At 40.6% G+C, this 17,509-nt stretch overlaps 1 protein-coding gene across 1 annotated transcript; it reads right to left on the reverse strand.

The window, feature by feature from the left end:
- Positions 1-1,617: 1,617 nt before the first annotated feature.
- On the reverse strand, positions 1,618-16,681 carry LOC127957621 (uncharacterized). The gene is made up of 3 exons (XM_052556245.1): positions 15,781-16,681; positions 8,073-9,997; positions 1,618-1,623 (listed from the first exon to the last, which is right to left on the reverse strand). The coding sequence occupies exons 2-3, from the start codon at positions 9,129-9,131 to the stop codon at positions 1,618-1,620; spliced, it is 1,065 nt and encodes a 354-aa protein (XP_052412205.1). The 5' UTR covers positions 9,132-9,997; positions 15,781-16,681.
- Between the last annotated feature and the right edge of the window lie 828 nt (positions 16,682-17,509).

A 17,509-nucleotide genomic window follows, 5' to 3' on the forward strand; every position in this document is an offset into this window, starting at 1 on the left:
CCATCAGCAATTAACCATTAAAACCATTACAAATTCTGTAATGGTTTCTATTGTTTTTTTTCAGCAGGGTAACCACTAGTACCTAATGAATAAGTACTAGTACTTAATGGAAAAGATACTAGTATCTAAAAAAATAAGTACTAGTAACATGAAAAAAGATACTAGTACAGTTTATAGATTAAATGTTAAAAGGCTTGCCATATCGCTAGTGGAGGTGACGTATTTCCACTCTTGAGTGGTGCTCTACCCGCCCCTATGTCTGCAGCCAGACCCTCTTGTATTTTTCGTTTGTTTGATTCATCTGGTACCTGAGACCATCCCTCACTATTAATTATTGAAGAATCATCTTCATCATCCATACTACCTGCATCCATCCTCTCATCCTCTTCTTTTGCCCACATAATATTTTCTGTGATCTTCTATTTTGACCTTGCCTATTCCTCACGTATCGCATCGACGTTCGATTAATAAAGCTTGTGCTAGACGTTTAATCGGAGCTGAAACAAATCGAGGATATATTTTTCTTAGCTATAAACTCGAAAATTATTCCACAGGTTGTGGCCTTTGGCAGGAAACGTCAAATTTGATTAAACATGTATCTATAATATACGTTGACAAAACGTCCCCATATTTGTTTATTTTCATTTTTATTTTTGGTAACATTAATGAGCTTAGCGTAAGTTATTAGCTGCTTTAGCTCCAAATAAAACAAAAATAAATAAATATCAGTATTGAAATAGCAGGATTATATTAGTCTTATTATGTGCACTTTAAACTGTATATTGCCATCAGTGCGAAGTTACATAGATGAACAAAATTCGATTATCATATTTAATTTTAATGATAATATTGTTTATCATATTGTACCTGCTTTTGGTAAAGAAAATTGCTGGTCTTGAGCTTTTACTTTAGGTAGAGTTTAATTTAAAAACAGGCGTTGAAGTTTAAATATTCAATATCTGCCATAATATAAAAACAATAATCAAAACCTGTTACCAAATGCGTATATGGGTGAACTGCTAGAAAGTAACATATATAATATCTCATTTTATAAATCTGCTCTAATTTGGACGTTCTAACGTAGTCTAGAATTAATGAATAAATAATTAAATAAATACATTTGGATGTGTGGGTAACCCAGAATTTCTCTATCACTGCATGCCTGCAAATTACACTTATTTATTTATACCTAATTTATCTTTCATTATCAAACTTTCCATTTTGATCTGTAGATTGAAATCTAAATTGTAAGTTTGATTTTTAGTGTGACTGCAGTTATAAAATAGATAAAATAACAACTAATTATGAGAGTTTGTGCAATAATGCATCCCTTGTTTTATGTTTTAACATTCATCAGTGAAAGGGTATGCATACAATACTTATTTATATTTATGTGTAAAAAAAATAGAATATATATATTCTTGTGCTAAATGCTCTAAAATCAATTCAGATAAGTTTATAAAAACAACAATAATTTACATTATAGATTAAAAAGTGATAGCATAATTTCTTTTCTATTTTCCGTTTACTTTTTTTGCGTCTAATAAAAATACATCTAAAAATAAACATCTGGGTGGGGAAGGAGAGACTGTGTTACTTAGTGTTAATTTACAGCTGTCAGATCTTAAATTAGAATAGAGAAATGAGAGGGGTGAGACACAGTTTTTACCCACTATAGTGAATGGATTTGCTGGTAGACTGTTCTTGAAAGATAGACTTACAAATACTAGATACAATTATTTATTATCAAGTCAACCAATAAATGCCACTGTTTGGTGGATTTAAAAAAAAACTGTTGTACTGCTGTGCCTTCAACAGGAAACAATAGTTATCAATAGGTAACAGAACTTGTTCGATATAATGTTTAATGAGTAAAAATTTTTATGTATCAACCAATCTTTCACAAGTGATAAATATGCAGTAAGGATATGGTCAAAGCCTGATTGGACAGCTTTGATGACATATTTTGTGACAGTAGTAACCCAGACATCCAAAACCATGCATGATGGACAATATTATTATCAGCTACAGTCATAAGAATAGCTTATAAAATGTGTACAGGAATCAAAACAATGCCAGGGATGCCTCTCTTGCATACACAAAAATCTGCTGCAAAGAAACAGCAGTTCTGATGACATCTGTAGTGAAATGTAAAGAGTGTAACAACATTGAGTTTTACAGAATAATTAACTCAAATATATATAGGGAATTTGAATAATGAATCAGGAATATGATTAATTTATATCTCAGATGACAGTTACATTAAATTTGATTATGAAAAATAGCTCAATTGCCTATACCAATAAATAATCACAGGGCACTGTAACTTACTCATTAATATGTCAATATTCCATTCTTCATACCAATTATTGTGATATCTCTTACTGTAAATTACTGCAAATCAAACAGTGGTATGTCCAGCAAACCACTGTTGACCTATCAATTTTCAATAAAGTTATCACGCCTTATAATTCAAGGAAAAGTATTCTCTGGCCATGAAAATATTGTCCTATCCTTATGATAAATTTAGTTTCTAAATTTAGAGCTTGTAGCTATAGATCAGACATCTCAGTGACTCATAATGTGAGTGGGGTGGAGTCCAAGCCAATCGTCAGTATATGGGTTTTTAATAATTAAACTAGTAATACATCAAACTACAAATCACACAGAGTAAATATGCGTACGACAATACAAACAATAAGCTTTATACAAGACATAACCGAATCCAAATAAAAGAGAGAGAGAGAGAGAGAGAGAGAGAGAGAGAGAAAATAGAATGAGATCACATAAGGAGCTCAGGTATGGAAATCATAGTCAGTAACTTTTGGAAGCCAACAACGATCAGATCATAACAACACTTTAAAGCAGCATTTAAATCTCCATAGAGAAAGTGATACTTGCAAAGTGTCCAATATGCGTGGCGTGAGATCGGCGTCGAGCTTGTGAGCTTTGCGCGCTTGTCCTTTTGAAACCAGCGGGCATGTGCCGGAGGCCATGTGACGCGCGTGCACGCTGCGCTTGATCTTGGCGTGAGCGTGGAGCACGTGGTCCTTTGTTCTGTCCTCGCGCGGTATTTGAAAGGTTCAACAAACAATGTTCCAGAATTCGTCTTCCTTGCGTGGAGAGGCGAATAGTTGAATAAACTTAGTAAAGAAAAGAAAAGAAAAGAACACAAACGAAAGCTTCCAAAGGAGCCATTAAAATGGCTTTTTCTCTCAGCCCCTGTGCTGAGGGGGCTTGCGCTACGAGCGCGGCCTAAGGCCGCGCGGAAGCGTTGGTCGCACAGGAGAGCAGCGTGTCCGAGAACGGAGAAGGAGAAGAAGAGAGAGGGCGGACCTTGTTCGGTCGTTCTTATGGCTTGAAATGGTTCACGCCCCTTTTTCGCGTAAACAGCCAATGAAAGTCCGCGATCTGAAGCGGAGGGAAAAGTTCCTTTGTCTCTGTGGAGACAACCCCCCTGGAGATCTAGGGCTTGTCCAAATTCCAGGGATTATTCTAGCAAGTTTGTAATTCAGATTACATACATTTTTCATTACTTTGCTCTAGATAAATGGGTCTGTCAGAGCATGACGATCACAAAGATACTAAACATAATATATATATGATCAAAACATGAAGTTACATTCAAATGCAGAATTACACATATTTAAAGATTTGATTAACACATGATAACACTGCAGATAGTCCCAATTTATATGGGAAATTTCTAAATGTACCAAAAGGGAATACGTAATACATTTATAAAACATAAAAACAGAAAGTTAATGAATACATTCCATAGAATGCATTGTTCAAAAGAAACCAGTGATTTGGCTTCTCTCCTGTCCTGTGTGTCCAGGGTGGTCGTAAAGTTTTACGACCTGCAGGGGTGGGGGTTGCAGAAACGTAGCTCTCTTTGAGGAAGTTAAAATGAGGAGAGACATTTCCTAAAGTATAAGCTAGCAACTTATACTCTTCACATAACAAGGATTAACCATTTTATGCAATCCATAAACATATTTAAAATACATATTAATAAGGACTTACAAAAGTAAGGAACTTTACGAAAGGTTTCTTTTTGTGTATGTTGGAATGTGGTTGGTTTAGTGTCTCCTTTGAGGCACGCCCACGTGACTCTGGAATTTCTTGTAGTAAATAACTGTCACGTAAAGCAGGATGTGGCCGACTTCAGGGCGGCCAAAATGGTGAATTATGTAAACAACGAAGGTCCTTGTTTACTCACGTTCTGGTCTTTTGCTCCGAACGTGTTAAGAGTCAGGAATTCACTAGTATGGACAGATGACTGAAATACCATCAGCTCATTATTGTTACATCTCCCCCTTTTCCGTCGGATGAAGTCCCTTTGTGGACATCATCGGACGGCAATCATCACTATGGGCAGATGAAAGGTGGATCATGACGGCAGGTGGTTCAAGATGGTCATGTAGCAGGTGGGTCATGATGACAAGTGGTTCCTGAAGCCGACGATTCAGCTTGATGGGGTTTCGGTGTTGTCTTTGACGTGGCACCCCCTTTCCGGGGATTCCATCGGAGACCTCCAGCCACAGTTGTCATGAGTTTGGCTGTAGAGGTTTGCATCCGTTGAGTATCCTGTATAGGATGAAGGTCACGCCAAGAGTCAGGGCGGGACCAATGACGGTGGAGATGCACCGTGCAGTGTCGGGAGCATTCCAGGCTCGGACCGCAGATGACTGGTTCAGAACGGGCTGTCGAGGCTGTGCTTGGAGGGCTGTGTCGACAGGAGTAATTTCAATGTGTTGGGTGGTACCTTTCAGTACTTGGTCAAGCAGGTTGGCACGGGTGGCGGTGTCATGCTGGTCATAGGTCAGCGTAGCTGAGCGCACAGGAGTGTTGACGAGCCATCTGTTACCCACAATCTCTGCTTGCGTTTCTGTGACTTGTGTAAGAGGCTTGGCTTCGGCAGGGCAGCATGTATCGCTGACCCAGGGTTGCAGCTCGCAGATTCCTTCAGAGTTGTGTCTGAGGAAGGGTTTGCTAAGGCAGAGATAATGAATGTCTTTGGACAAAGCACACATGTGCATGTTTGGGGCCAGGTACAGCTGTGTGTCGCTGTCGTGGTAGGCCACCACATTTGGAATGTGTGTTTTGGTGTGGGTGTTGCTTTTCCACATCCTGACACTGACAATGTCTTTAGGTCTGTAGACTTGGCTTGACTTGCTGATGGGTTGGTTCAGGAGTACGTTCACTTCTCTCTGTTTGGGGTTGACGTGCCGTAGGAAGGCGCTATCCAGAGAGTTGGCCAGGTGTATTTGTTGCAGGTCAGCTGGTATGGTGATGGCGTAAGACGGCACAGTTAACACAAGGCTTAAGGGTATCATGTACGGTGGGGTTTTACTCGTGGTTAGGCTGTCATTGGAGGAGCTAACCTCCCACAGCATGTCTGTTGTTAACGCTGTAAACAGCTGAGTCTGTGTAAAGTCCTTCTGGAAGACAGTAAACAGTGGTTTCAAGGAGTTTACAGTCTGGTTCGCTGCATTGACACTGGACATAACAATGTTAAACATTCTGGCGGCAGCAGCGGCTCTAAGCAAAGCTCCCGGGAACTGTTTGGAGCGGTGGTGGTGTCCACTTAACTCCATTTGTGTAACAGTCACTTTCTCATGTTGGCTGAACATGTGTTTTACATCGGCCTCAGTGTGAGTGAGGGAGTCCTTTTTCCATCGGAACCTTGTACAGCTGTATTCGGTTACAGTGCTGGGGTAGTGTGCCCTGTCATCGGTAGTCAGGAGTCTCAGCGGTTTTCTCGGTGGCAGCTGTCCTATCTTTGGCTGACAGCACGGCACTGCAAACCACAGCAGCATCCTGGTACAGATAATAGGGAGAGAGAGAGAGAAAGGGGAGAAAGAAACAAACAAGGCCTGTCTTTGGTTGGACCGGACAGTCTCTTTGCTTCGTGGGCGGCGACTGGGTTTAGCTCGCCCTCGCCCATGTTTTGCCACATCTTGCTGCTGGCATGACGCTTGCTTCAGTGTTTTGTCAGTGGCTCTGGTGCTGCGTGGTGCAGCACATGCTGCGTCATGGAAATATATTGGCATTATCCCCCTTTTGCCCCGTGGCATTACAAGCCCTGGCATTGTGATGTCAGACGGTGCACAACCCACAATATTGTTCTGTGCACGCAGCATGGTTTGTGTATCATGCAGTGGTCTGGGGCTTTGATTGTCAGTGACTGTAGACTGGTTGCCAGGGTGGATGGAGGGGTCTGAGAGGTGGTAAAGCAAAGTCATTATCGAGGTTTCAGAAGCCCGCATGTCCGCTATGTTGGTATGTGTAGACAACGGAGCCAGCGTAAGCGATTCTGAGGTAGGCAGTTTAGCTAGTAAAGTTCTTATGCTGTGTGTAATCACTTCAACCTTGAATGTGGGTGGGTGGGTTGTGAGTGACCACAGAATGTTGTTTAGTGTGCCAGTTTTGGCAAGGGTGTCAGTGTGATCTTTAAAGTCCTTGTCTAGACTTGGTAACTTCGAGTGTCCTGTTACCTTCTTCCAGTACACGATCACATTGTGTGTTTTTGTGATGTTATCACATTGCTGGAACAGGTGTTGGTGTTTGACATGCTTGTTGTTTGCAAGTGTGAGTCCGAGTTCCACACATTCAGGTGAGGATTGGAAGAAACCCAGCGTGTGGTGTAAGGTTTGATCACATTGCAGGTTGAGCCGAACAGCGACCCCTTTGGTGTAAGCTGGTACCACCGTACCCTTTTTGTTGACTAAGGTACAGAGGCATGAACTTGAGCCTGTCGTTAGGGCATTGTACTCATGGCTGGCTGCTGGGGTTCCCGTGACCTCTGTGACCTGACCGTCTGGCTCTGTGGGAGTTCCCGTGACCTCTGCGACCTGACAGTCTGGCTCTAGCAACCTGTGTGGCTGGAGAGAAAAAGGTTCTCGCACTTGAGCAAAGTCTTTTAGCTGTTTGAAGTTCAGAAAAGGGTCAAAGTGTTCTAGCAGGTCTTTGTCAATGAGCAATGCATGAGTGTTCATTGGTGGGACATACATGGGATGTATTAGACTCATCGGAACGATTGTCAGGTGAATGGAAACAACCTGTTCAAACTGAATGTCATTCTGTCTGTACACCTGTACATTCAGTTCATAGTTTTGAGGAGTAAGAGTTTGATCTTGTCTCTTAGCTTCAAATTGGAGTCTTTTGAAAAGGTGAGATGAGATCACCGTCAGGTTTGATCCTGTGTCGATCAGGTCTTTCCTGTTGACTCCTTTTCGGCCCACCCCCTTTTTGACAAGGCTGCCCAGGAATGTTGGCATCAGGGCGGGTGTGACGATCGGTGGGTGGTGAGGACCGGTCTTGTGTAGCTCGCTGCGAAGGCAGGTAGTCAAAACAGCATTTTCTGGTACCTTGTGTTTGTGGTACCTGGTGTGAGGACCTGTGCTGTCTCGTTCAGGGTGTGCAGCTGTTGACTGTGGAGCTTGGGTGTTGTTGTCACTTTGTGCTGTAACAGTTAGCTCTGTGGTCTGTAGATGACGGGCAGTGTTCTGGGTGCTTGGCTCATCTTCCTTGTGAGTTTTCATGTGAAGAAGCACTTTCAGCACCCTCAAGATCTCTGCTGTCTCAGACGTGGCTGCACTGTGTTGCCCTCTGCTGGCTTGGAACGGTATTGACTCTCTGTAAAAATGTCTGTGACTGTGGTGTTGTAGGGCGCCATCTAGGGTTAACTCCAAGCAGTGCTCAGAGACAGAGACTTTGGGGTTTTTTACAGTCTCTTCACCAATAGTCTTTTGCTTGGTGCAAGCTTTGTGGGCTAAGTTCCGTAACTCTTGTGTAGTCCTGTTACGTGGACACGCTGGGACTCTGAGATGAAAACTCCAACTGGCATGTAGGTTTAGGAGGAACAGAGTTGTTAAGTTGATATCCTGTTCCATACCTGGTTCGTTGCATGCTCCGTAGTAGGCTTTTCGTAGCTGACTACAGAAAGTCTGTGGGTTTTCAAATTGGCCCTGTTTGAGGTCCATAGCAATAAGGAGCCCATGGTCTGAGTTTGGATCAGAGAATTCAAGAATCAAAGTCTGTAGCAGTTGCTTGTAGTACATTTTGACAGTCTCTGGTTGACGATCCAGAAAGCAATGCACATCACGGCTGGACGTGATTTTTAACAGGTACAATGTGTTCACATCTGTCACGTTGGTGACAGTTTCCAAATGAAAGTCAATGGCTTGTAAAGAAGCATGAACGTCATGTCCTCCTGCAGGATCTGGATTGAATGTAGAGATGCTTCTGGCTAGCTTGTGAAGTTCTCTGTGAGCAGTGCAGGGTTTAGTGACATGCGTTCTCTGGAAGGATTCTCTCCCCTCCGTTGTTGACAGGTGTTCTTGTAAGTTGGCTGGTGATTTCCTTAGAAGTGAGCTTACACCCCCTTTTCCAGCTCTGGGTTCTTGGCTGAAAGGGTTGGAGTGGCGGCCCGGGAGAAATTTTGTGGTGTGCGTTTCTCCGATCCAGCCACTCTGTAATCTGTGAGATTGTCTCAGTTCGGTGTGAACAGTGTCAAGTTCATCTTGGAGCTCATCTCTCTGCAGAGTAAGCTTGTTGAATTTAGCTCGGGCCGCTTGCAAGTGTGTTTTGCAGGCCCAGGTTTTATAGTCTCTTTCTTTCAGTTCAGTCTCTGCTCTTTTTAGGAGAGCGTCGCCTTGCTGGAGTTTTTTGTTGAGTTCTTTTCTGGCTTCTCTCTCCAGCTGTTCTTTTTGATCTGTGTCGAGGCGAAGATCTTGCAGGGCATTGTGAAGTCTTTCAACTCCTTTCTGTAGCTCTGGATCTGTGTCGTCCTCTTTCTCGCGCTGGTTCTGGGTCTCGAGGAGAAGCTGATCAAGATGACTCTGGATTGGGGCCTGGTACTTCCAGGCCTCCTCCGCGATGTTGCTCCGTTCACTGAGCCGTGCTTGGGCGACGAGAATGTGAACTAGGCTTCCAAAGATCCTGGCGAGTTCTCTGTAGTAGTCACTTTGGTTTGGATCGCGTGCCATCAGTTCCTCTAGCTCGGTGTCTAGTTGCTCTGGGTGCTGCAGGTTACTGGCGTCCTTGGGCAGGAAGGGGGTCGTCACTGCTTTCAACCATGTCGAGAGGTGGCCCCCGTGGACTGCTGGACTGGATGCCTGGAACATCCTGGTTCTCTGTCGGTGAGAGAAGCACAGCACACACACACAAAAAGACCAATGCAAGTTCGTTCTACGTTTAACGAGCTATATTCATACGGGCTGTGCCGTTTATGAGAATTTTGGGGCTAACTGATGCAAACAGTCAGACAGTTAAGTAGCCAATTAACTGAGGTCAACGAAGGACCTGAAATGGAGATTTGACAGGCAGTAGCCTAGCGGGTCGTGTGATGACACCGGCTGCTGGTTGTTCTACGATTTAACTTCGTTGGTGGCTCGCAGGTTACTGTCTCTATGTGAAATGAAAGAAACAAAATCACAACAGAACAGAGGGTAGAAAAAGATCAAAGTGAAACAACACTTGAAATGAGATAAAACAACAGAAACACAATGTGTTAGTGGGAATAAGGAGGCCTAAGCCTACTGCTAGGTTTTAAGATAGGGCCAACAGGTGAGTGGGCTATCTGGGTAGGAAACTTAGAAATATGGTGTGGCTTAAAGAAGCAAAAGGGTCAGAACACTTAAAATATATCCGGGGGAATATCTAATATTCTGTGGCTTATAATAAGTGGATAGGTATTATCACTTTTGGTTCACCTGGTTAAATTGGTCATTCAGGTGGGAACCAGTGGCTTGGTCAACCTCCACGGTGCTCCCCAAACACTGAACCGCAGTGTCCCCGGTCCTCCGGTACTCTGGCGTGGCGCCGTCTCAAACGGCTTGTGACTTTTAGCACAACCTTTGGAGTGCCAAAATTGCTGATGTCTCTTGAGACAAGAGGAACCGAGTTTCACTCGCAGCCAGTATCGGTAACACCAGTCGGGCAGCCTTGCTCACTGGAAACCTGAGATGACTGTCCAATCACCGAGGGAGTTCTACAATCAAATACACAAAGGATGAACAAAGGAAACTTAAAGTTAATTAAGGTTTGGTTTGTTTAACATCAATTGAGTAACTATATATGTAGAGAGGAGAGGTAACAGCTTTACCTAATAATAATAAAACAAAACAAAGGAATTATGATAATAATGGTAATTATCAAAATAACCTAAGTCAAAAGAGAGAAGAAAAATAATAAACATCAAATTAAAAGACAGGAATGAAACAAGGGAGAAGGAGTAGCTGGTTTTCACCACAAAGGGGGGGGGGGGGGGGGGAGTACTGCTTCTCTGTCTTTAACCTGCTGAGCAGAAAACTTAATTCAAATTAAAAATTCAAAACTGGTTTAAATCTAAATTTAAAATAAGCATGTAAGAATTAAAAGGAAAATCTGAATAATATCCTATAATAACCCATGATAGCTTGTAAGTTATCATTAATGATCATGAAATTAATCAAACAGGGTGAGATTAATCAAAAAGGGTAAAAGTGGACATGCAATTCAAACAGAATGGAAAAGACAGAGGTCTGTTAGTCGATTTAACAGGAGACTGCCACTAGATGGCTTACCTTCTAAGTGGGTCAATCAGTGGTTGACCTGAAACATCTAGATTTCCACTATTAACAATTACATTTTAATTCAAATCATGTTTGAACCAAACTCAAAGTAAATGTAAACAGTCAAAGGCAGGGAACATTCTTTTGTTTCCCTGTAATAATATTCGCATGAGCAAAGCTGTAAATGCAAATATTTATCGAGAATTTAGACATCTAATTCAAATACATCAAGGGGAAAGATTAGCAATTAGAGCGCATTATCTGAAACGGCCACGGGATGGCAACTTTGCACTCATGCAAGCTGGAATCAGAAAGCAGGGCGTACCCTGAAATTTCTAACCCACACGTTCCCTCTGGTGTTTAGATAGCGGAATTACAATTTCAATATGACTTAGAAATTATCTGATCGTTTGTCAGGCTGATTTTCTGCATCAAAAATCACAAGTAACAAACCAAAGGTTTTAATCTCTGAGGTGCTATATTAACATAGGTTGAAGGAAGGATCCGTTCACTTCCAAAACACAAATGTAACAAAGACAGGAATTTTCCAACTGTTGACTCCAATAAACATTTATCAAAATAGCACTTATGATTTAAATGTTTTAGGTTTAAAAATCGGGTAGCTAAGCCAATTTTAGACCAGGAGTTTTTATCGTTTTTTTTTTTTTTTTTTTTTGACTATCATGTGGTTTACCACGAATTCAATAATGATATTTAATAAGCAAGGCCTTTTTAACTGAATCAGAGGAACATCGCTCATGTTCAGATTTACATGTTGCAACTAATAAAAGATTTCTTTATCTTTTAATTATTCATATTAAAATGTTCTCACTGTAAAAAGATTATGGTCTTTCTAAACAGGATACTTTTAACATTATACTGCAGTTTACTTTCATTAAAAATAACAGTGACTATACTGTTAAGTTTCTACAAATACCTAGCGCGCTGACTGACCAGCCTTTTGCCTCAGTCAGTAGTGAGTTCGCGTCTTGCGACTTATCTCACAAGTAACATTACATAATTTCATAGCGCACGTGCAGAAATTATTAAAAACCATATACACAGATTGATTGCTCACAAAACGAAGTTTGAAATGCCCGCGTTATCTCCACCATAAATGTAACAACATTGAGTTTTACAGAATAATTAACTCAAATATATATAGGGAATTTGAATAATTAATCAGGAATATGATTAATTTATATCTCAGATGACAGTTACATTAAATTTGATTATGAAAAATAGCTCAATTGCCTATACCAATAAATAATCACAGGGCACTGTAACTTACTCATTAATATGTCAATATTCCATTCTTCATACCAATTATTGTGATATCTCTTACTGTGCAAATCAAACAGTGGTATGTCCAGCAAACCACTATTGACCTATCAATTTTCAATAAAGTTATCACGCCTTATAATTCAAGGAAAAGTATTCTCTGGCCATGAAAATATTGTCCTATCCTTATGATAAATTTAGTTTCTAAATTTAGAGCTTGTAGCTATAGATCAGACATCTCAGTGACTCATAATGTGAGTGGGGTGGAGTCCAAGCCAATCGTCAGTATATGGGTTTTTAATAATTAAACTAGTAATACATCAAACTACAAATCACACAGAGTAAATATGCGTACGACAATACAAACAATAAGCTTTATACAAGACATAACCGAATCCAAATAAAAGAGAGAGAGAGAGAGAGAGAGAGAGAGAGAGAGAGAGAGAGAGAGAGAGAGAGAGAGAGAAAATAGAATGAAATCACATAAGGAGCTCAGGTATGGAAATCATAGTCAGTAACTTTTGGAAGCCAACAACGATCAGATCATAACAACACTTTAAAGCAGCATTTAAATCTCCATAGAGAAAGTGATACTTGCAAAGTGTCCAATGTGCGTGGCGTGAGATCGGCGTCGAGCTTGTGAGCTTTGCGCGCTTGTCCTTTTGAAACCAGCGGGCGTGTGCCGGAGGCCATGTGACGCGCGTGCACACTGCGCTTGATCTTGGCGTGAGCGTGGAGCACGTGGTCCTTTGTTCTGTCCTCGCGCGGTATTTGAAAGGTTCAACAAACAATGTTCCAGAATTCGTCTTCCTTGCGTGGAGAGGCGAATAGTTGAATAAACTTAGTAAAGAAAAGAAAAGAAAAGAACAAAAACGAAAGCTTCCAAAGGAGCCATTAAAATGGCTTTTTCTCTCAGCCCCTGTGCTGAGGGGGTTTGCGCTATGAGCGGGGCCTAAGGCCACGTGGAAGCGTTGGTCGCACAGGAGAGCAGCGTGTCCGAGAACGGAGAAGGAGAAGAAGAGAGAGGGCGGACCTTGTTCGGTCGTTCTTATGGCTTGAAATGGTTCACGCCCCTTTTTCGCGTAAACAGCCAATGAAAGTCCGCGATCTGAAGCGGAGGGAAAAGTTCCTTTGTCTCTGTGGAGACAACCCCCCTGGAGATTTAGGGCTTGTCCAAATTCCAGGGATTATTCTAGCAAGTTTGTAATTCAGATTACATACATTTTTCATTACTTTGCTCTAGATAAATGGGTCTGTCAGAGCATGACGATCACAAAGATACTAAACATAATATATATATGATCAAAACATGAAGTTACATTCAAATGCAGAATTACACATATTTAAAGATTTGATTAACACATGATAACACTGCAGATAGTCCCAATTTATATGGGAAATTTCTAAATGTACCAAAAGGGAATACGTAATACATTTATAAAACATAAAACATAAAGTTAATGAATACATTCCATAGAATGCATTGTTCAAAAGAAACCAGTGATTTGGCTTCTCTCCTGTCCTGTGTGTCCAGGGTGGTCTTAAAGTTTTACGACCTGCAGGGGTGGGGGTTGCAGAAACGTAGCTCTCTTTGAGGAAGTTAAAATGAGGAGAGACATTTCCTAAAGTATAAGCTAGCAACTTATACTCTTCACATAACAAGGATTAACCATTTTATGCAATCCATAAACATATTTAAAATACATATTAATAAGGACTTACAAAAGTAAGGAACTTTACGAAAGGTTTCTTTTTGTGTATGTTGGAATGTGGTTGGTTTAGTGTCTCCTTTGAGGCACGCCCAAGTGACTCTGGAATTTCTTGTAGTAAATAACTGTCACGTAAAGCAGGATGAAAATGGTGAATTATGTAAACAACGAAGGTCCTTGTTTACTCACGTTCTGGTCTTTTGCTCCGAACGTGTTAAGAGTCAGGAATTCACTAGTATGGACAGATGACTGAAATACCATCAGCTCATTAGTGTTACAAGAGCTTTTGTTCATTTAGACTTTTCTTTAGTCTGTATTATGTTCATATTTCAGTCGAACCGTACAAGTGTTTCTTTGGAAGTTGACTGAGACCTAGAGGTGCTCCGATCACGATCGGCCGATCGTTATGCGCATCTCATCAGTAAAGCCGGTTTTCTAATCAGCGGTTAATTCCATCAGGTGCGGGATTTCACATAGAGTAGCTGTTACTACACAGAGCCGTTGTTAATAGAGAAGATGCGCAAATCACGTTAATTTTCAGCGTTTATTGGCCCATCTTCTCAGTTAACAACGGCTCTGTGTAGTAACAGCTGCTCTATGTGAAATCACGCACCTGATGGAATTAACCGCTGATTAGAAAACCGGCTTTACTGAGGAGATAAGCATTAACGATCGGCCGATCGTGATCGGAGCACCCCTACTGAGACCTATTGTGGGACTTCGTCCACTTATTTGGTGAAGACACTTACTGAGCAGTCGCACCCAGAGTACATTTTAATATCTAACCAAATCTGCCAAGTGTAAACCCAGTTGATCTCTAAAAAGACCTGAACTTTGTCAAATTTATACTGAGTGAATGAGACAAGCTGTCTAGACGTACGTGTCAAGGAAACACTGGAATCTGCAAAAGCAAGTTCGGCAGGATCAGAGGGTTTAAACATTTGTTTTTATCTCAGATATCTAGTTTTCATAAAGCACAAATAGGCTATGGTTTATATTGTTGTAGCGCCTTTCTAAAACCCAAGACTATTTTTCAAAGTTATAAAAAAAAAAAAACCTCATAGATAGAAAACAGTACAATTCACAGACCAAAATCTTTAAAGCTGCAGTAGGTAACTTTTGAAAAAATATATTTTTTTACATATTTGTTAAACCTGTCATTATGTCCTGACAGTAGAGTATGAGACAGATAATCTGTGAAAAAAATCAAGCTCCTCTGGCTCCTGCCAGTGGTCCTATTGCCATTTGCAGAAATACATCGCTCCCGTTAAGAAACAACCAATCAGAGCTACGGTCCGTAACTTTGTTTGTGTTCAAAATGTAGAAAAATGTATATAATAAGCGAGTACACCATGAAACTGTGTTTTTAGCTTGTCCTGAATCACTAGGTTGCACCTATAATAAGTGTTTATATTCTGACTATTTTAGATTGCTTCGGGGGTACTGCGGCAGAGTAACCCAGTACCTTTGTGATTCTTCATAGACATAAACGGAGATAAGTAGTTCCGGTTATGATGTTCTTCCGCAAGACGCAAGCAGTTCTGTTTATTAACCGCTAGAGCGTCAAAAGTTACTGACTGCAGCTTTAAGAGAGCAAATTAATTTCATTATGCTTAATTGGTGTTTGCCAGGTTTCTGTGAGCAACAGCACAATTATCAACAGAGATAAGGTCCCAGAGAAAAATGAATGTTTAGTAGCACAAAATAGCCATTGTTAATGATTTGATGAATAGCTATTAGCCTTTTTTAATATAACACTAGCAAAATAGCCTTTTTTTGATGTAATCGGTTAAAAGTCATCTTTAATGTTTTAATGTTTTTTTTCAGGATGTCAGAATGGCAAGTGGCCCTGGCTTGCCGGACAGCCTGGTGCTGGAAATCTTCTTGCATCTACCTCATAAGGCAGTGCTGAGTGCAGGCTTCACCTGTCGTCAGTGGTTTTCTGTGTCACGGGATGAATTCCTCTGGAAGGAGCTGTTCTACAACTACTACTGTGTCCCACGCTCTGTGCCTCGCCACCCTGGTACTTCGGCTGGAGCTGAACTTTTATATAAACTGCATCATAGGCAATGAATTAATGTGTAAAATAAATAAGCACACACCTTCACTTCTGTGGCCAAAAGTAATTGTGAAACCAAAGTGAAATAGATGCATGTGGCCTTTTACTACTAATCCAGTAAGTAGTAAAAGACATGTGAGGGTGCTTAAATTTTGCCACTTTCTTTCCTTACCCTCTTCATGTATGAATGCCACACTGTGGCAGCACTTCCTGCTCCTTTTGAAAGTAACTGTGCTTTTCATGCGTGTGTGCAGCTGCTGAGTAGTGGTACAGGGAGTTCAAGCGGCTGTATGACTGCATTCCATGTGTAGAGGTTCAGACCCTGAAGGAGCATCATGATCAGGTCCTGCATTTGGCCTTCTCTCACCGTGGACATCGCTTCTCCTCCTGCTCCAAAGACTGTTCTGTTAAGGTAAGACTGCCTCCAGTTCGCTTCATAAAGATGAAAACAAGATTTTTTTCCCCTCAAATTTCAAATGTTTACACCGTATTTATGATTTATAATCCAACAGATAAATGTCTGAATGACATAAATAAATTGCATATGCAATTAATAATAACATGTGTTGGGAACTCAGAAACGAAGACCAGGAGACTCTTGGGTAATCTTCAGCAGGATTCTTTATTGAGAACGCTCTGCGTGGTGCTGTAGTCATCAATAGTCTAAATTGTCCTTAAGACATTGTAGATTATATACATTCAAGTGGGAGGGATCCATACAGTAGAGGTGGAGACCATTTTAACAAAGCATGCAAATGCAATCAGGAAGATTCCAGACACTGGCAACTTCCCAGCCTTGATCTTATCAGCATAACAGTGTCATTTAAATACAGAGGTGCCTGACAGTATCACGGATACCTTCACATTATCATAGAGACAAAAGGCACAGCTGTGCCTTGAGCTTCAAGGAAGAACACAAAGACAAAAGGTTAATGTCTCAGACACTTGATTCTCCTGATTTGAGCTTCTTGGATCTCAACTTTATTACCCCAAAAAGTCTACTATTATATTGGAACCTAGATTTAACATTTTCTAAATTTGTAATCCCACACATGCAATATCTATGGTTATATGCAACAGAAAACGGACATCTGAATAGTTTGCATGTCACCGTACTGCATAACACTGATGTTGTTACACATTTCTTTTTATTTTTTATAATCCTTTATAATTCTTCAGCCTAATTTGACATCATATTAATAAATGTATTAAATGTTCCTAGCACAAATGAGAACAGGTTATGCATTTAATGATTTTCAAAGCAAATAATAGCAATTCTAACAGGTCAGTGACATGACACTTAATTTTTTGTTATTTGTTATGATAATTCATAAGTTATGATAATTGTAGAAAATACATTTTACCTTAAAATGTATTTTTAAGATTTTGAAAATAATAGTTTTGATGTGCACATTCATGTTTCTGGGTGCAAGGAAATATATTTTTACTTGACATTTTAAAGGCAGGGTAGGTAAAACATGTATAAAAAACGTTTTTTCCAAATGTGTTTAAACTTTATTTATATATCAATACATAATTAAAATGTAAGTACTCTGAAAAAGAAAGTATAAAAATCGAGTGTCTGTAGACCTCTAACGACTGTTTTAAAGACAGCTCATTATTTCCATTCACACCACCCCCTCCCTTCTGGGCGCCTTCTAAAGCCACGCCCCCAAAACACATGAACGCGCGACTCCGACCACTGAGCTGGAAGACGCATTATTTACCTGAGACGAGCGGAGAGGAAGGAGCAGAGTGCATGCAGTGAAATCATGTCAGAATCACATGTAATAAAAATAACTTTATAATTATGAAGATAAACAAACAAGATGTATTTTAGTACTCACTATCAAGCTAGCATATTGATATTGGTAAAGTTTAAAATATATATTTTTTGATTC

The sequence above is a fragment of the Carassius gibelio genome, chromosome B5, assembly GCF_023724105.1.
Source record: "Carassius gibelio isolate Cgi1373 ecotype wild population from Czech Republic chromosome B5, carGib1.2-hapl.c, whole genome shotgun sequence".
Lineage (NCBI taxonomy): Eukaryota > Metazoa > Chordata > Actinopteri > Cypriniformes > Cyprinidae > Carassius > Carassius gibelio.